The sequence below is a fragment of the Syngnathus acus genome, chromosome 9, assembly GCF_901709675.1.
Source record: "Syngnathus acus chromosome 9, fSynAcu1.2, whole genome shotgun sequence".
Classification (NCBI taxonomy): domain Eukaryota; kingdom Metazoa; phylum Chordata; class Actinopteri; order Syngnathiformes; family Syngnathidae; genus Syngnathus; species Syngnathus acus.
The window spans coordinates 4,956,114-4,973,620 of NC_051094.1; the positions used below are offsets into that span (position 1 = coordinate 4,956,114).

The 17,507-nt window shown below is 43.2% G+C and overlaps 4 protein-coding genes across 6 annotated transcripts; 2 read left to right on the forward strand and 2 right to left on the reverse strand.

Moving 5' to 3' along the window:
* Positions 1-6,671: 6,671 nt before the first annotated feature.
* On the forward strand, positions 6,672-7,601 carry c9h12orf65 (chromosome 9 C12orf65 homolog). The gene is made up of 2 exons (XM_037258682.1): positions 6,672-7,087; positions 7,212-7,601. Exons 1-2 carry the CDS (start codon positions 6,788-6,790, stop codon positions 7,440-7,442), a joined length of 531 nt encoding a protein of 176 aa, XP_037114577.1. The 5' UTR covers positions 6,672-6,787; the 3' UTR covers positions 7,443-7,601.
* A 437-nt stretch (positions 7,602-8,038) lies between these two features.
* Positions 8,039-10,769, forward strand: kmt5ab (lysine methyltransferase 5Ab). 2 transcript variants are annotated; one of them, XM_037258679.1, is made up of 8 exons: positions 8,039-8,205; positions 8,327-8,437; positions 8,809-8,952; positions 9,027-9,189; positions 9,261-9,348; positions 9,427-9,486; positions 9,678-9,868; positions 9,936-10,769. In XM_037258679.1, exons 1-8 carry the CDS (start codon positions 8,196-8,198, stop codon positions 10,144-10,146), a joined length of 978 nt encoding a protein of 325 aa, XP_037114574.1. In that variant the 5' UTR covers positions 8,039-8,195; the 3' UTR covers positions 10,147-10,769. The 2 variants fall into 2 exon arrangements, with proteins under 2 accessions (XP_037114574.1, XP_037114575.1); XM_037258680.1 differs by having other exon boundaries at positions 8,040-8,205; positions 8,334-8,437; positions 8,805-8,952.
* On the reverse strand, positions 10,291-13,202 carry rilpl2 (Rab interacting lysosomal protein-like 2). Its single transcript, XM_037258681.1, has 4 exons — positions 12,760-13,202; positions 12,282-12,433; positions 12,014-12,130; positions 10,291-11,605 (listed from the first exon to the last, which is right to left on the reverse strand). The coding sequence occupies exons 1-4, from the start codon at positions 13,051-13,053 to the stop codon at positions 11,584-11,586; spliced, it is 585 nt and encodes a 194-aa protein (XP_037114576.1). The 5' UTR covers positions 13,054-13,202; the 3' UTR covers positions 10,291-11,583.
* A 731-nt stretch (positions 13,203-13,933) lies between these two features.
* Positions 13,934-16,911, reverse strand: LOC119127016 (RILP-like protein 1). Of its 2 annotated transcripts, none has more exons than XM_037258677.1 (8): positions 16,450-16,911; positions 16,151-16,304; positions 15,737-15,855; positions 15,245-15,511; positions 14,989-15,120; positions 14,764-14,897; positions 14,472-14,585; positions 13,934-14,389 (listed from the first exon to the last, which is right to left on the reverse strand). In XM_037258677.1, exons 1-8 carry the CDS (start codon positions 16,735-16,737, stop codon positions 14,296-14,298), a joined length of 1,302 nt encoding a protein of 433 aa, XP_037114572.1. In that variant the 5' UTR covers positions 16,738-16,911; the 3' UTR covers positions 13,934-14,295. The 2 variants fall into 2 exon arrangements, with proteins under 2 accessions (XP_037114572.1, XP_037114571.1); XM_037258676.1 differs by having other exon boundaries at positions 14,989-15,138.
* Between the last annotated feature and the right edge of the window lie 596 nt (positions 16,912-17,507).

Consider the following 17,507-nt stretch of genomic DNA (forward strand, 5'->3'; position numbering starts at 1 on the left):
CGGTGTGTTTGAGGCGCATAAGGAGAACACTTCCCGCAGGAGGGAAGCAGCTTTTAATTAAAAAGTGGACACCAACAATTTCCCCGCATTGTTTTCTTCTTCCGCCTAGCTGGCGCTCATGGTTGGTTTTCCATGCTTTCACCCCGCGTCCAAAATTAGATGACCTTATATGCAAATGACACTAGGATTAATCAGCCGAGGTTAAACAAGGATCTCTCGCGCCGTGCATAACTTACATAACTGTCTAGGGGGCGGTGTGTGTGTGTGGGGGGGTTAGGGTCCGATAAAGGGATCGCGTGGCTACGCTGTCATTTGGAGCAGACCATTAGTAAATTCATGCAGGCCGCAAGAAATGTTTTTTGTTGCTTTTTCCTTCAACCTCAATCAAAGCTTTTGTGTGAGAGCAATGCCTCCACATGAGACGACAGCGGTCAAAAAGCTTTCAGACAAGGGTCCTTGAGATGTTTGTACGTCCTGTTATGATAAACGGGTCCAGCCAATTCCATGACAACTGGTGAAATTGAGTGGTTTGATTTTTATTTTGGCTTCTCCCAATCTGATTTATCCATTTGGCGTCCAAGTACTGCGACGTAAAGGCTGCACGCTTTTTTGCTGAGCTTATTGGAATAAATCACTAAACACAATGTGGCAACCTTATGAGGGAAAATGTTAACGCCCGAGGCCAAAACGCATTCTCCGTCCCTGCCCCTGTATCCGCTCCATCATGGCTTGAAGGGGAGGGCGGATGGGGTTGCCATGGAGACACCGAGGGGGCTCGCCGGCTGCTCATTGGCGGGCGAGACGAGGGAGTTGAGAGCGATGAGGAAAGCGGAGCCCACTCACACAAACGAGGGCCCGATTCTGATTCTCGCTACGGCGGTAGCACAAAAACGTTCCGGTCAAAAATGAGGCTTGGGTCGGTTTGGAGCTGGCTACACGAAGGGAACAAAATACTAAATATAAGTGTTTTTTTTTTTTTTGTGCCAACAGAAACACATTTTAAGATGAAACAGAAGTTTATTTCGTTTTTATTACACAAATATTAATGCCCAAACTTCCTATTTTGGTTGTCGGAAATGTAACGGAGCTCGCCATCAAGAGATATTTATGTTCAAGCTTGCGTTTGAGAAATATCAATGAATGAGTCATTCATCAGCAGGGGGCGCCGTCAAAAGAAAATGAACTCCAGATGCTTGGGTGGCTTATCGTCAAATATCTCCCAAAAAATGGATATTTCCGGAATTCTGATTCATTCTGAAATCGGTATTAATGAACACAATTATATCTTCTTTTTTAAACTCGTGTGAATGAGTTTGACCACATGCACATTCGTTATTCCTGTGACCTATAACCAAGTAGTTAATAAGAAAAACAAAAACTCTATAAAGCAAGAAGGAAGAATGGAATGAGTGAGTGAGTCCCACCAGTGTCTCACTCTCACTCTTGCTGACCATAAAAGGCCGTTTGTCCTTTCCTTTAGTTGAGGTCATGCTCTCCTTTTCTGTTCTTTTTTTTTTTAACCACCTTTTCTTATCAAACTGCAAAGCCTGTAAAAGCAGCTATCGCCACAACACGCACCGGACACGCTACACTTTGAACCGACGGTTTTGTCTGAAAACCTTTCACAAAAGTAACTTGGATTCCCCAACACAATTGTGTAGCATGAGGGCGAGGTGGGGTTGGTGGGGGTCTTATTTTTAGTCCACGCTAAAGTCAGGTGTCCGGCGGTGGTGGTATGTGCTCACAAAAAACTTAGCTATGCAAACGACACTTTCCCATTACACAAGGCAATCCGTCATCTAACAGGATGCCGGACTTTGACTGACGGAGGTCCGTTGACAACCTTTGAACTCCCCGTCACGTGAAAGAAAGAAAAAAAAATATGAAGAGGAAACAGCAGCCCCACCCTCCCTCCCTCCCTTCACTACAGACGTACTGTACATTGAGGACAGAGGAAGGGGGTGGCGGTTTGATTAAAAGAAAAGGCAGGCGACGTGACGCAGGATCCACTTCCCAGATTATTTGAAACGGCATCAGGATGAGCGTCTACTCAAGAAGAAAATGGCGCTCATTGATTGTGGCTGCAAAATGCCGCTTTATTTTTCCAAATTTTGTGTCAAGTCTCTTAAGATTTTCTTTCCTTCAAATTATACACATATCCCATAATGCATTTGTTTTCTCCAGCTCAGTGGCCTAGTGGTAGAGTGTCCGCCCTGACACCGGAAGGTTGTGGATTCAAACCCCGGCCGGGTCATACCAAAGACTATAAAAATGGGACCCATTGCCTCCCTGCTTGGCACTCAGCATTAAGGGTTGGAATTGGGGGGTTAGATCACCAGATGATTCCTGGGCGCGGCACCGCTGCTACTCACTGCTCCCCTCGGGATGGGTTAAATGCAGAGGACAAATTTCGCCACACCCAGATGTGCGTGTGACAATCATTGGGTCTTTACTTTTTATATAGCGATTAATTTTTTGATCAATGATTCTAGTATTTATGTTGTTGATTAATCGGATAAAAACGGATATTTGCGATATTTAACAACAATTGATCCTTTTAGCCCTAGTAGCCTAGAAATTGAAGCATTGTGAATATTTGTAGTAAAATTACTCAATTTGGAAAAATGATCCCAGCAAAGCTTTGAGGCAGAGATTTTGTGTCGACCATTTTTTTTTTTGATCGGAATTTTCAATTAATCGTTTCAGCCGTGGTATTCACGTTCCAAAGGTATTTGGAGCGCTTCACTTTTTGCACATTTTGACATGTTATTCTAAATCCAAAACAAATTCATTCAAATTGCTTATCACTATTGCTAAGATCTTTTTACACAATTAGGAAAGCTGAAAAAGACAAATCACCTTCTTTTCATTTGTGTTGAACATGACGTTCCAAAGGGCGCACAGGTAGCGACCTTGAACCTTTAGCACAAGTCGCTTCTTGCTTCAACCCCTCGGGCACACAACACTCTGAAAAAGGTGACCAAAATAGTGCCTGCATGGCGTCTTGTGAGTAGGTGGGCTCTATTTGAGGATAAAACTTGTTAAAGCGCCCCGCAGTGCTGCCAGCGCCAATAAAAATCTATTGACTGTCAAACAAGTGACGCAAAGAAGGCGTGAGCCGACTGCCTGTGGGGCTTATTAGCTACGGAGGGGGGTGAAAAAATAATAATAATTACACTACGCGACCCAAGATAACATGAAGGCGCCTTGCTTCACCCTCTACAGTTGGAACCAGCTGAACAACATTTGTGATATTTATCTTGGTAGTGAATTTTTTTTTCCTCAAACTCTCACAAATTTCTTTAAAATGCAAGTTTGTTTTAAAAAAAAAAAACGTAAAATCAAGGCTTTTGTTTCTATTTTTTTTTTTAAATTAAAAATAAATCACAAATATTCTCATATTATCCTTGATATGCATGTTATTGGTGTCATCATGAAATTTTCCTTTGTAGAATCACACAAATATTTTCATGAGATGGCAACTTCCTTAAAGCATGGCACTTTTTGTGAATGAAATAACTTTGTTAAATTACACCAATATCCTCAAAATATCGCAACTTTTTTCAATTATGTGTATTTATTTTCATACAATTCATACTTGTGAATTCCACAGTGGCTTGAAAGCTAATTAGGCGTATAAACTGTAGGGGGATCTCTGGCACATAACAAAAGTGATCAAACCAACCAAGGATTAAATGACGAATCAACTGTGGCACTTTGGCAATTAAAGGATTTTTGTGTTTGCATTGCGGTAGGCCACGCCCTGTGTGTGTATGTGCATGCGTGCGTATGAACAGTTCCTCGGGCCAAAGCGCCAAAAGTGTCACACCCCCCTCTAAAAACTGGTTATGCAATAAAAAAATAAAAAAAACATTGACAACATTAAAAGCATTTGAAAGGTGTATGAGGATGTCACTTTGAAAAAATATCCTGAGTTGTCATGAGAAAATAAAGAAGGAAGTTGGTGTAATGGCAGCGTGAAATGACATCTCCGTGACCAGATCACATCTTTTTGCACAACATCCCTACTCAACCGTCACGCCAGCCTCGACACGTTACGGCGGGATAACATGATGATCCCGACACGCAGCATTTCTCGATTTGTGCAAATGCGAGTCTCGTCTTGTCCTTATGTAACTGTAAGTAACTGACTTGGGTACAGCCTTTTTGTTGACATAACAAGCCACATCGCGCTTGCAAGTTATATTTTGTATACAGACATGACTCCTTACCACCCCTGGCTACCATGTAATGTTGATTGTTTTTAGGTTGCTGTCTATATAGCAAATCAATTAATAGGCTAATAAATCTCAATTGTGAGCTGGTCTCTTGGGGTGAAACGGAGGAAATACAATAATGAAATAGCACCATTTGGACCCCAAAAGATGCCAGTCCACTGCAACCAACCAAAGTTCTGCGGAATTACAAAGTGGGTTGAATTCACTGACACCATGGTGCTTGTCGCTCAGATTTTTGCTCGCAAGTAAAATGGCAGGTCCCTCGTATCTCAAGGCACCACTGTCATTTTGTCACTTGCAAAACTGTATGAATTAACCTCAGATCACTCTTGGAGCTGAATGAGCAACATTTGGAGATTAAACACTATCTATGGGTTGACAGTGGAGTGCAGCAATGATTAATAATCAATATTAGCAACAGAAATAGAGGGCCACCAAATTAAATTAAATGCCCCATGGAGCGCGGACCTGCTGTGGTAGTCAGTAAAAGCTGCGAATGATTGACTGCATGAACACTTCCTGGTTTCGTTCTGAAGACAACTTCGCTGACAGCGTGAGGGCCACAAGGCAGAAAGAAGCAGGTACAAAAGTTATCATCATTAAAATTGGAACTAAAAAGGGAAGGGGCGTTTCGAACCAACGTAAACCCACCCGGCACTTAGTTACCTAGCAACATAGCAGCCATGACAAAAATTCTCATCACATTCCTGCGATGTACCTCGGCATTGGGAACCAGGAACCCGGTTTATTCACCTGGCGGGGCGGGAGGCGGGAGGGGTCCTCTCCGGAGTCAGCGGGACTCAGCGGCAGCCGCCCACCCGGTGAAGTCCATGAGGTCGTAGCGAGTGCAACCCCATCCAAAAAAAGTCTCGATTTCCTTGACGACGACGCGGAGCACAGATGACGCGACCACAAAACATCGCCGTCGTCATCAGCACATCCTCGGCGTGTGTTTACGCCGGACACCCGGTCCTCTCCAGCGAGGTTTTTTGCCACTCAGGGCCGCACATTTGGCAACGGGAGAGGCTACACAACACTCCGCCACTAAAAAAAAGGCCAAACTTAGCTCACGGGCGACGTCCACAAAAAAACGCCCTTATTTCCACCCGTTTGGCGGGAGTCGGCGGCACGGGGGCTGCGACGTGTCCGGGTGTGGGGAGCTCAGCTTAAGCCAACTGGCGGTGAAGAGGGCGAGGACGAAGACGTGAACGAGGAAGAGACGCCACCACCGCCATCGTGAAGTTGTCACTCGCAAGTCTGAAACGCAGCGAGACTTCACAGTCCCTTAGCAGCACGTCACACCGAGACACGCCAAAGACACACAAGTGACATGACGCTGGAGATCCGGTTAGACTTTCAAAATAAAGGTAATAAAACTACGGTACAGTATGCAGAGTGGGACAGAAGTTACACGTTTTAAAAGTAGTGGGAAGATAAAACAGACGTAAGACTGTAATGAAAGACTGAAGGAAGGATTGGCATTGACAAAAGCAGGAGAAATTTAGGGGGGGGGGAAAGGATAGGATGGAAGGAAGTCCAAATGAAGGAAATGAGAATGATGGAGTAAAGATTGGTAAAGAAACGAAAGGCAAAGGAATAGAGGAAAGAAGGAGCAAGGAAGGTATGAAGGGAGGCAGAATGGTTGTCTTGAGGATGGAAAGAATGTAATGAAGAAATTACTTGGTCAAAGGAAAGAGGATAGTTAGTAAAGAAGGGAGGGGAAGACAGGACAACGAAATACATTTGTAATTTCATCCAGTCCTGCGTCAAGGGCAATGCTGTAGGTTTTCCGGTCTGTCCTTGTTGTATCAGCTTGACAGGACTATCTTTATGCAAGCGCAATATCGCCCTCTGCCGGTCAAATGCAAATTACACGACCTTATCATGGCAAGCCGATTTTGAAGATTTTAAAAGTTGATCGTTTTTGTTAGTTTTTACGTTACGAAAATGTTTATCTTAAGTACATTTTTATTCGTTTTAGTGTTATCTATTTTTATTTCTGTACTTTCTTTTCACGTTTTTGACTGACGTCTGGGATTAAAATTGATATACAACTATTTGTTGATTTCTTTGGAAATCAGCATATTTATGAACATTCTATTGTAGTAGTAGTCCCTAAGTAAAATGCAAGTCTAATATAGATCTCTGTTGATGTGTATTTTCACTCAAGATAAAAAGTTTTGAAACTCCGTTACATGTGCACACTGAACAATGGGGAAAATGAAATCACGCAGAGAGGTCATATTCTCATTTCCTGCGACCAACAAAGCGCTTCCCGATGGACTATTTTTAATCTATCAGAGATGACAGGAAGATTTGTGTGGAAAATTAACAATTTCAAATATACGGATGGTTCAATTTCTACCTTTCCACTGCATTATTTGACACCTTTGCCCGTTGCCAACATATTATTTTACTCCAGGGGGCGACAGAGTCTACAAAATCATTGTTTTGACCACGAAGGAGAACGGTGCTCGACGACTGTCTTTAAGCGTAGAAGAGTCAACAGAGTTGGAATTAACATGTCTTAGCTCATTAATATAAATGTAATGTCTTCTTTGGACGTACCTGGAAGTATGTCGAGGCTTATCATGTTCGTACGCTACATGTACAACGGCCTAGCGAGTGGAGTGGCGAGGAACAACTCCCCTTGGCTCTCCTCGGTGGCAAAGACGCCCCTGGGTACACCTTTGCGGGTTGCAATCGCCGGAAAGAAGGACCTGGTCCAGTTGGAGGAAGACGAGCTGGAGGAACAGTTTGTGAGGGGCTCTGGACCCGGCGGGCAGGCCACCAACAAGACCAGCAACTGCGTGGTGCTAAAACACATCCCCTCTGGTATTGTAGTCAAGGTTAGTTGTTATTAAACTCATCATCAGTCATGAGTGTTCTTTCAGTTTCTTGATATGTTTATTATGACGATTGAATGATGTAAGTTTGTTTACACTTTTCCACAATCCTGATCCTCTCGTGCAGTGTCATCAAACCAGATCAGTGGACATCAATCGGAAGCGAGCGCGAGAAATAATGCAGCAAAAACTGGACGTTTTCTATAAAGGAGAGCGCAGCGACATTCTGGTCAGAAAGAAAGAGGCTGAAGCCAAGAAGCAAGACAAACGAAGGAGAGTCAATGAAAATCTGCAGAGGAAGAGACTATTCAAAGAAGCCCTCCTAGCCCACACCACATCTGGAAATGACTCGGTTTAAAATCAACAGCAATACCTGAAACAATTTGGGTGATCTTTTTAGCCTTCATATCAATGGGAATGCTGTCCTCAGTAAACCACATGTAATTCGCTAATCTGATCATCGCTTTAACCAGAAACACCATCAAATGTTGACTAAAAATTATTTAATTTCTTTCAAGTCTTGTGTTTTCCAAAGATTATTTATTTTTCACTACATCAAATTAAAACATTTCCTTTTCTTCGCAAAATTCCCCAATTACTCCCAGAATACAAGTTTTGCCTTTCAAGTGTTAATGTCCTCGTTTTTTGTGTTTGTGGAATAGCCCAAAAAAATGTATAGTAACGGTCTATTATTGTCCATACATTATCTATACTGGATTTCTGTAGTGTTTTGCAGCGACTTTTTTAATATTTTGGTTGGATTGATTAAATTAACTAATAATTGGCTTGTTTAGAACTAATATTTATTACTAAAACTGTAATACGTAGACAAAACTTCAAGCTCTCGCTTTTTTACTGGCTGTTTAACAAGAGCTCGAAATACAGCCAATGAGAGAAGACCATAGACCCACATGATCCCGCCTATTTGAATCAAATTAACCAATTAGAAACGCCCTAGGATTTCAAACTCCTACACGTTTCTACGCATAGATACACTAGTTATTTGTATGGGTATGTCGACGTTGTCGTCTCAACACAAAAAAACCCCTAAAACCACAGGAATTATTTAACTCACCACCCTCCGCGTCGGACATGTACTCGAAAAACTGACATGGCAAAAGGTAACCAAAACATCCTAACTCTTTTATGTGTGCGCTTATGGCTTCGCTAGGTAGTTAGCTAGGCTAATAACAAGCAGCTACCCAGATTGAGGGAGTAGTAACAAAACTGCTGGAATTTGAGTTTGCAGGGAAGAAGCAGGTGCAAAGGACGGACGAAAAGCCGGAAACCGTTCCTGTAAGCAAAGGCATCTCCGAAGAGACGAAAGAAAACCGGCCGCTAGTTACGAAAGAGGTATGTTTGATGTCTACGCTGAACAAAGTAGTCCTGCTTTGACGGAGTCTCTTTATATGGGGTTACCCGGATGTAATCGAATGGGATACAAAAACAAACGTGTAATAAAATATTCAGCTCTTGCAGGACATCCGGCATATTTTTCATCAGTTTACCCAGTTGAAACAAAATGAAATGTCACTAAGTAATCAAGCATAACCAAGCCCCCCCACACACACACACTGTAGAATCTGTGTTGATGGGGCACCCAAAAGTCATTATACTACTGTATATATAAACTATTTAAGTATATTTACTTTGATTTGTTTTTATCTTGTGCAATAAATTAAAGTTGAAAAGAATTCAAAGTGGCCCTTGCATTGTTCAGCCAGACTGCACAAGAAAAGCACCTCAGAGTGTTCGCCCAAGTCCACCTAGTTCAAAAAAGGCCATATTGCCTCTGAGGTACACCTCCGGCATGCTCATTCAAGATGGAAGTGACGCGGATGTCAATCACACAGCTAAGCTTGACAAAGGTGAGAAAGCTTCTGTATTAGCATTGCAAATAGCAAGACAAGAGAGCGCCAGACACAAGCTGTTGTCATTGTAGACACCTCGAATAAGACTCCGACAGAGCTGTGTGAAGCCAAAGTCGCCGATCAACCGCAGCAAAAGCAAACGACGACGCACACGAACGCGAGTCTGGCAGACAACAGCAAAGTTCCAGCAACTAAACCCCGAAGTCGGAATCCTCGCAAGGGCAAAGGGAAAAAGTGCGTTGGGAAGCAATTCATCTCATGAGTGAGGAGGAAACGTATTATGATAAAATTGTCTTTCCCTTCAGGACAGAGAATAACGCTTCCCAAAACAGAAAGGTCACAGACTTCTTCCCGATCAGGAGGAGTAACAGGAAAACGAAAGCAGAGTTGAAGGTTTGGGATGATCCTTTTCTACCAACTTAATTGCTGAATATACACCGAACAGATTCTATTCTCATGAAATGTTTACAGAATGAAGAGCACAAGCATTTGGATGATTTGATTAAGAACGGTGTTGAAGAAGGAATGCAGGTAACGCCCACGGTGCCTATATTCTTATCCTGCAAACCAAAGTAAATGCGTCTTGTGACACTTAAGAACTGTCACCTCTGCGTATTCCCAAAAACAAACATTTCGGAATAGCGTGAGTTGTAGCACTCTATTCACCATGGGGGGCATAATATTTCCAATGTGTTATTAATGGTGCTGGGTTTTGTCCACAGGTGAGGGTGATCGAGGGCAAAGGGCGTGGCGTGTTTGCCGAGCGGCGATTTAAGAAGGGCGACTTTGTGGTGGAGTACCACGGCGACTTGCTGGAGCTGGCTGAGGCCAAGCTGCGAGAGGCCCGCTACTCCCAAGACCCCCAGACGGGCTGCTACATGTACTACTTCCAGTACCAAGCTAAGACCTACTGGTGGGTCTACTTGAAGTCTCCCATCATATGATTGTGAGAAAATAAATGTTTCTTCTCCTCCACACAGCGTGGACGCCACGCGCGAGACGAACCGCTTGGGGCGGCTGATCAACCACAGCAAGGTCGGCAACTGCCAAACCAAGTTGCACGCCATTGACGGCTCGCCTCACCTCATCTTGTTGGCGGCCAGGGACATTGAGGCGGACGAGGAGCTGCTGTACGACTACGGCGACCGCAGTCAGGAGGCCATCTCGGCTCACCCGTGGCTCAAGCATTAAAACGCACACACACCACCGTTGTCTCGAAACTCGTCGGTGCCACACGGATGCTACGGATGACTCGTCCTTTTTTTTTTTTTTTTTTTTAAAGGACGTACAAAAAATGATTTTAAACTAACATGCTTCTTTTGTTTGTTTTTTTTAAAACAATTTTAATCATGCTTTTTACATTTCTCTGCTGTAAAGGATCAAATGTTACATATTGTCTACTGCTGTGATATTTTCCACCCGTATAAATTATGAGCTAAGCTGTGCTCAATAAAAGACACAATGAGCTGAGAAATGCATTTAAGGAATAAATGGTTCAAAGTGTCATGAGGAGATGAATGTTTTGCTTTGTAGCTCCTCGGAGCAGGAATCAAATTTTCCGCCATCACAAACATTACTGGGCATTAAAATGTCATTTTGTAAGAAATTCAGTTACAATATCATTAAAGTGAAAAGCACTGGACTGAACGCTTCATTAGGTACTCAAAGGAAGTGCATCACAAGATGTGGCCAGTGTGGTTTGAGTTTGATGTGTTTTTGTAAACCTCAGATACTTTCGTTTTTGTTGATGAAGACGTTAAGTATAATCAACGCATTTTGTTAAATTGAAATTATTACAATAAACCTACTATGTGTGTTTGGAGACCAAATGTTTTTTTTAACATTATAATTTGACATTTGGTTTAACTGTGAATTTTTGGGAGTATCAAACAAAAAATGCAATCTAACTGAAATGTGTGTTTTCCTAAACTAGACTGTTTTGTCGTCAATGAACATATGGTTTCATAAACGTTGAGGAATTTGTCTTCTCGAATAAACCTGATGTTTGTTTTTGTAAACATCCAAGACAATTTAGTTGCCAATGACTAACGCATGTTACTGTGAACATCAAAACAAATTTTGTCTTTGACGAACCTGACGTCCGTGATTACATAAACAGTATGTGGGCAGTATAGGAAAGATTGGGTCTGCTCATTTCAGTGGATAAAGAATATATGATTTGAGTACTGTTATGTTGAAAGTTTAAATACATATCAATTGCTTATTAATGTGTTACCTATTGTGTGTTAGCAATAGCGCAAAGCTAGCAGAAAAAGCCGTGTGTTTGTCTAAAAGGCACAATGTTCAGTTTGACAGTTTTTTCTTTTTTTCTTAGGTATTGCTAACAATTTGCCAAAGTGTTGGTTAAGTGAGTCGAGTTGCCTTTCCTGCCATCATAAAGAGCTCGTGTTTTAACTTTTTGTATCTCTCTTGTGAAGGCTCATGTATAGGATGCAGGTGTACCTAATGATTTGAAGAGCATCACAATAATAAATCTTTTGTTACACATGTAAAATTAAGCGTGTGTTAACTTTACAAATAGTCTGTGAGTACAAAAATATAAAAGTGGTTCGAGAAACCTTCCAAACAATCCAGTCCCACCAGGGTATTTTTTGAGGTCTTCTCGTCTTACTTCCGTCTAAATGAAAACCTAGCGAGAAAGAGAAAAACAAGTTAGTGCGGGAAGGCATTCGGGTATCGGAGGGGAAAAGTGCACAGCACCGAAGAAACTCCAGTGAGTCAACATCATTTGGTCACAAGTATGTGATTAGGCTCAGGATGAGTGAGTGCAGCCTCACGCAATGCATTGTGTCATGCGCTGCATGTAAAGCTGCACTTGACAACAACGCATCCGTTTGCTTCGCTCCTCGTCGTCCTCGGTGAGCTGAAGTCGATCCAGACTGAGTGAAGGAGGGGTGGGTTCTGATCGCCTCTCAATCACTCATCAATTTGCTCGTTTGTATATCGTATTTTAAAAGCTATCTGTACATGTGGTAAGTTCAAAATGTGAGTACTTCGGACACATCGAGTAAATATTAAAGACAATTTAACTACTCACAGTTTTCCAATGGTGGTCTTTTCCGTTTTTGCATCGTTGATCCCGGCCGCTCCGTTCTGCACCGACCCGTCCAAGTCCACTTCCACCATGGCCGCTTGGCCCTGTGACAGAATCCCGCTGCACAAACACAATCGAATCCCACGTGAGCCACTTGCACGCCAAACTGTTGCATGAGGACACTTCAACACGTGATGGTGAACAATAAAAAGCATAAGCAGGCTCCTTTATAGCAGCACAGTCTAATAAAAGTCTTGACAGTAATGTTTACCTCTTGTAGAGCTGCAGCTCCTCTTGGGCCACCATGAGCTGGGCCTTCAGCTGGTTGCGCTCCTGTAGGACCTCTTTCAGCTCCTGCATGGTGAAGCGAGGCCTGTTGGGGTCACTCAGGTCCACCACCATTTGATTGGGTCCCACCGCTTGCTTCAAAGACAACAACACTTAGCTTATGATTTGTCGTACAACTTTTTTTCCTGATCAAGCTTGGAATGCAATTTACTCGTAAACTGACAAGCCATTAATCCAGAACTAGGTGTTGGTTCGGTCGGTTTGCGCGTGAGCGCCCTCTGCTGTGCACTGAAAGTGACATCACAGTGCACTCAGTTTCACGGCTCACCAGTTTTCTGGGTTTGGCCACAGTGGATGCCGATCTAAGTAATCCTCATATTTAGGCAGACAACACCAGCGAGGGAAAAAAATACAACTTAGATCGTACTCTTGTCATTTATATCCACGGACGACTGCCTCACCGTGCCCTGGCCGGTGGAGCTTTCCGTGACGACGCGGTCCAATTCGCTCTTCAGGTTGTCCCTCTCAATTTTCAGCTCTTCCAGGGACAAGTTGTACTTGTTGACCATCGTTTCGAACATCTCCAGCACGCGAACTATGCGAAACTGGAGGTCAGACACTTCTTCGCCCGTACGGCTGATCCTCAACAAGTCTCGTCCGACGACGTACGAGATGTCGTACACGTCCTCCACAGTCAGCTCGAAGGCGTCCTTCTCAAACGCCAATGCTGGCGACGACTCCTCGTCAAAGTCCATGCTTAGAAAGGGGAACCCAATCTTTATCTTCGTCGCTTCTCAATGATGTTTATGGCCGGAGCGGGTGACTTCTTCGAGAGGAGCAGCACTTCCCCCATCACGCGTCTGCCAATGGCGAGTGGGGAAGAGGACGGCTAGTATCCTAGCTACAGGTGAGAGAGCACAAAGAGTAACGTGCGGAGTTAAGAGGAATCCCCTCCGTTCCTCCACTCGCCTACAAACATTCTTTGTAGTTTAACGTTTGTAGTGGCTAGATACTCGCTTTTCGTACCGATTCAAATAGAGTTTGGAAATGAATCGAGCAACGCTTTGTAGTGTAAACCCCTTTGGAGTGTGGGCTGGCTAAAGGATCAGCCAATACCTCTTAAATGTTCGGGCTTTTCCACGTTTTTTCTCCCGTCACTATGGCAACCAAAGATCCCAAACACGCCAAAATGTATGAGTGCACAACATGCACCGCTCCCCGGAACGTCATTTTTGTCAACTGCAGAAAGCGACAGAATTTCTGTGGGAATTACGTGAAAGGGAAGAGTCAGTGTTGGGCAAGGTACTTGGAAAATGAAGTCAGCTAAGCTACAAGCATTAAATGTACATTTATCTACATACCTTTGCATTTGCTTTGCATACATTGCATACATACATGGCTACATCAAATGTAGCTTAACAATACTGAAACTACTCTCCCGAAAATGTTTGTCAGTTTAGAAGACAATGAATTAGCAACATAATTAATTTAAAAACTACAGAAAATCTTTAAAAAAAAAAGTCAAATGTGACCATTAATATGGGATTTCTGTCATTGAAAATGTAAAATCGTGAAAAATATTGCATTTGAATAGCATTTAATTTACCTTTGTGACTGTTCAAACATGGAAATACATAACATGAAAAATAAAAGCTTTATTTCAACATTAAATCACCATAAATTTTTGTACAGTAGATTTGGTTGACGAGACTAAATATATATCAAATTGGCTTCACTTGAGCGCAGGTAGCACATTTTATACCATTGATACTCAATACCTTTGTCATATATTATTTTAGCTGTTCTTTAAATAAGCCACTGTCAGCTAGAGTTGGCTTACTCCATTTTTTTTCCTTAATTGCATTAACTGCTAAAAAGGAATTGACTGTACATCTTTTGGTACCTTCCCACCATTTGGCAGGTAATTTAAAAATCAAATTCAAATACACTACTCGGAAATAATGGATAAAGTCCAATAGCCCTAACTGCTTAAAAAATCATACAAAGGAAACGAGGCGTCTGATTGGCAACAACGTTGGGTCGTCTGCGATTAAACCGGCGGCGACCATGGGCATGATGGCGGTGAAGATCCTGAAAGTGAAAACAGAGAAACCTCTGCCGATATAGATTCACGTGTTTTGAGGAGATATGTGGAAGTATGTATATCACTCACAGGCGACGTATTCCAGAATCCGGCAAATCTGAGGAGGTGCTGGTGACCTCTGGTGGTGGCATCGATGAAGATGAAGCACCAAGGAGACAGCTGACATCCTCCTCTAAGTCTTCACTGGGCGACGGAATAAAGTGAGTGAACTAACATGTTTTATGGCCATGAACTCACGACATTACGTTGCACTGATAAAATAATAACAGATATGGAAAGCCCTAGTCAATCCCTTTAATCTGAGATGCGACTCAATGTGGTTTGTTGCAGGATTTTTGATCCGATTTCTTTTTTTAATTACCTTTTGTGATAGGCCAGTTCTTCCTCTAGAAGGAAAACCTGAGCCTTGAGTTGGTTTCGCTCTTGCAAGACATCACGAAGCTCCTGCAGAGTGAAGTGAGGAGCTTTCGCCTCCGCCTCTTCAGGCACTTCTTCCTGCAGATGACATAACATGAAATATCTACAAATGTTACAAAAATACTATGATTATTATTATTTTTTACGATTATAATGGTGTCTGTCTTACCAGTAAGAAAGCAGACTTGTGTATGTCCTGCTGACTTGTGTTCACGCGTCTGTGCGTTGAGCTGTTGAGGAAGTTGGGAATGTTCTCCAAGGAGTCAGTATCTCCTCCGCACTCGACCCATACCGAGTCTGCCTTGACACACTCGGACGCCTGAATGTCAGAAAAACACGTCAAAACATGAGGGGCACTTAAGGCTTAGCATATATAAAGACAAAGTGTTAAACAGGACACATTAAATATTTCCCGGGATCCTCACGTGTGGGGACGCCTTGGACGTGGACGAAAACAAAAGGTTCTCCTCCTCCATCTTGGCCACCTCCCTCTCCAGTTCCCACTCCTGCCGCTCCTTCCTCAGCTGGGTCAACTCGCGCCGCAGGGCGTCCATCTCGAACCGACGGGCCTGCGCCGCAGCCTCCAGCTCTGCCCGTTGCCGCATGGCCGCCTTGCCGTGCGCCTCCATCGTGCCGAGTTTGTGACGGAGATCCTGATTGATCCGGATCAGACGGTGCTGCTGCAGCTGGAGCTGAATGGAAACAAATGAGCGGTGCAAACCAAAATGTCAGACTTCCAATGTTGTTTCAGGCATGGATTCTTGGAGGCTTCAAATAAAAAATAACTGACTTCCTGCATCAATTCAGACATTGCTTTTTAAATTGATTTGTGAGTCTACTCATAATGTGGCTTCAGAGCTCATTAAAAAAAAAAAATTAAAATGGACCTTAGAAATGACCCACAGATGTCCACTCACCGCCTCAACGTCATCGTTTTTTAGCATCAGCTCGTGGTCTTTGGCTTGGATTTCATCCCTCTGCTTCTCCACCAACTTATTGAGCCTTGTCATCACTTGCTTTTCCTTCTCCACCGTCCCTGCGAGGACACAATATATTTACCCATAGGACAAGAGGAAATATAGCTCCGCACTGCGTGTGCGATTTGATAAATATAGCGGTTGTCAACATGACAACGGTGTCTTCAAAAATAACCTGTGCTAGTTTGACCCCACCGCATTTGGCCGCGAACGTTCGGGTGTCAGCATATCGACACAAATTGTCCATTCTCACGTGACTGAACGGACAGTAAATAGGGCCCCCTATAGTTCTACTCAGAGATGCAAGCAAGTAGGTCTCTAACTGATAATATAGTCCACCACAGTAAAACCCACCCTCATCTTGCAGGTACTGGTCTTGGTTTTCCACGAGAGCTTGGCTGAAAGCTCGGCAAGCCAGCAGCTTTTTGTTCTCCGCTTCCAGCTGAGACAGCTGCGAGAGGAGATTCTCAACCTCGGCTTTCCACACGTCTTCCACCTGCACTAACTCCTGGAAGAAGAAAAAAAACAAAAACAAAACATTGCGTCAGTCAAAATTCTGTATTTGGTCTTAAAAAGGAGACAGAGGAAATATTTTTTGTTAACAGGGGAATGTGCGAATATATGGGGTTCGACTCTTTCCACATCACACTTACCTGGTGGTGCTTTCTCTCCTGCGCCGCCCTGTCGCTGCGCTCCTGGCGCAGCCGCAAAAGCTCCCGTCGCAGCTCGTCGGCCTCCTGCCCGCTGCCGCCGGCGTCTCCGCGGCGGCTCACCAGCGTCTCCAGGAGCTCTAAAACTTGGACCACCTTAGGAACCACGCCAGCCAGAGCCTCACAGCCGAAGCGCTCGATGGTCCGCTCAAACTCCTGCGCCAGGGCCGCGGCGATGTCGTACACGTCCAACACGGTCAGGTCGGACCAGGTCTTCTCCAGAGCAGACATGACGTGTATTGCGATTAAAAATAAAAATCTTGGTTCTTAGTCTTCCTCCACGGAACTGTCGTGTCACATTTTACAGTGGAAACGAGCGTTTAAGGGACTTTTGTGAAGGACCGCGAGGACGGTTCAACGACGAAGGACTACTTGTTATGAAGTTTGTTGACAGGTTCAACTTTAACTTTCGACGATGCGTTCAAGGCTCTCGAAAAGGTTCGTACATATCAGTATTTATTGATTCCCTGAGCGGATCAATTTATACGCGTTCATCGGACAAGACCACTGCAGGATATTAATAATATAACAATGTCTTTTCTTCAGACAACGTTGCAATGACAATCCATATTATATTAAAACCTGAACGCGAGTATGTTGGGGGTTTTCTTTTACCACAGTTTCTGAATGCAACAGTCAATACATTCCACGCTGCCCGGAGAACCCGACTGCGCATGTCAGAATCTGATGCGTTAATACTTTAAAAATACAAGCGAAAGACCAAAGCCCAGACCACGTATTAAATTAGTGTATGAAAATACAGAATACGCAAATCACTTGAAAAAAATTCAAATCAAAATTTAAAAAAAATATATATATATATATTTTAAATTAGTCAATAAAACCTTAACGTTTATGGATATGTTGTGTGGGGATACGTTTCAGTAGTGATAAAATGGAAAAGAAAAATACATTTACAGTAAAAAAAATATTGTAGAAATAAAAGTTTATGGCTTACTTGTAAAATGTCCCCCCCCAGAAAAAATAGAGGGACATGTCAA

Excerpts from the sequence above, each read along its gene's own strand:
- c9h12orf65 (XM_037258682.1), top strand. The coding sequence starts at position 6,788 with ATGTCTTCTTTGGACGTACCTGGAAGTATGTCGAGGCTTATCATGTTC. Across the intron at positions 7,088-7,211 it reads CCTCTGGTATTGTAGTCAAG|TGTCATCAAACCAGATCAGT; the intron begins GTTAGTTGTTAT and ends CCTCTCGTGCAG.
- kmt5ab (XM_037258679.1), top strand. Across the intron at positions 8,438-8,808 it reads GGCCGCTAGTTACGAAAGAG|ACTGCACAAGAAAAGCACCT; the intron begins GTATGTTTGATG and ends TTGTTCAGCCAG. Across the intron at positions 9,349-9,426 it reads AAACGAAAGCAGAGTTGAAG|AATGAAGAGCACAAGCATTT; the intron begins GTTTGGGATGAT and ends AAATGTTTACAG.
- rilpl2 (XM_037258681.1), bottom strand. The coding sequence starts at position 13,053 with ATGGACTTTGACGAGGAGTCGTCGCCAGCATTGGCGTTTGAGAAGGAC. Across the intron at positions 12,434-12,759 it reads GCTCCACCGGCCAGGGCACG|CAAGCGGTGGGACCCAATCA; the intron begins GTGAGGCAGTCG and ends TTGTCTTTGAAG. Across the intron at positions 11,606-12,013 it reads AAGACCACCATTGGAAAACT|GTTTTCATTTAGACGGAAGT; the intron begins GTGAGTAGTTAA and ends CTTTCTCGCTAG.
- LOC119127016 (XM_037258676.1), bottom strand. The coding sequence starts at position 16,737 with ATGTCTGCTCTGGAGAAGACCTGGTCCGACCTGACCGTGTTGGACGTG. Across the intron at positions 15,856-16,150 it reads CCAGTACCTGCAAGATGAGG|GGACGGTGGAGAAGGAAAAG; the intron begins GTGGGTTTTACT and ends GTGTCCTCGCAG. Across the intron at positions 15,512-15,736 it reads AAAACGATGACGTTGAGGCG|CTCCAGCTGCAGCAGCACCG; the intron begins GTGAGTGGACAT and ends GTTTCCATTCAG.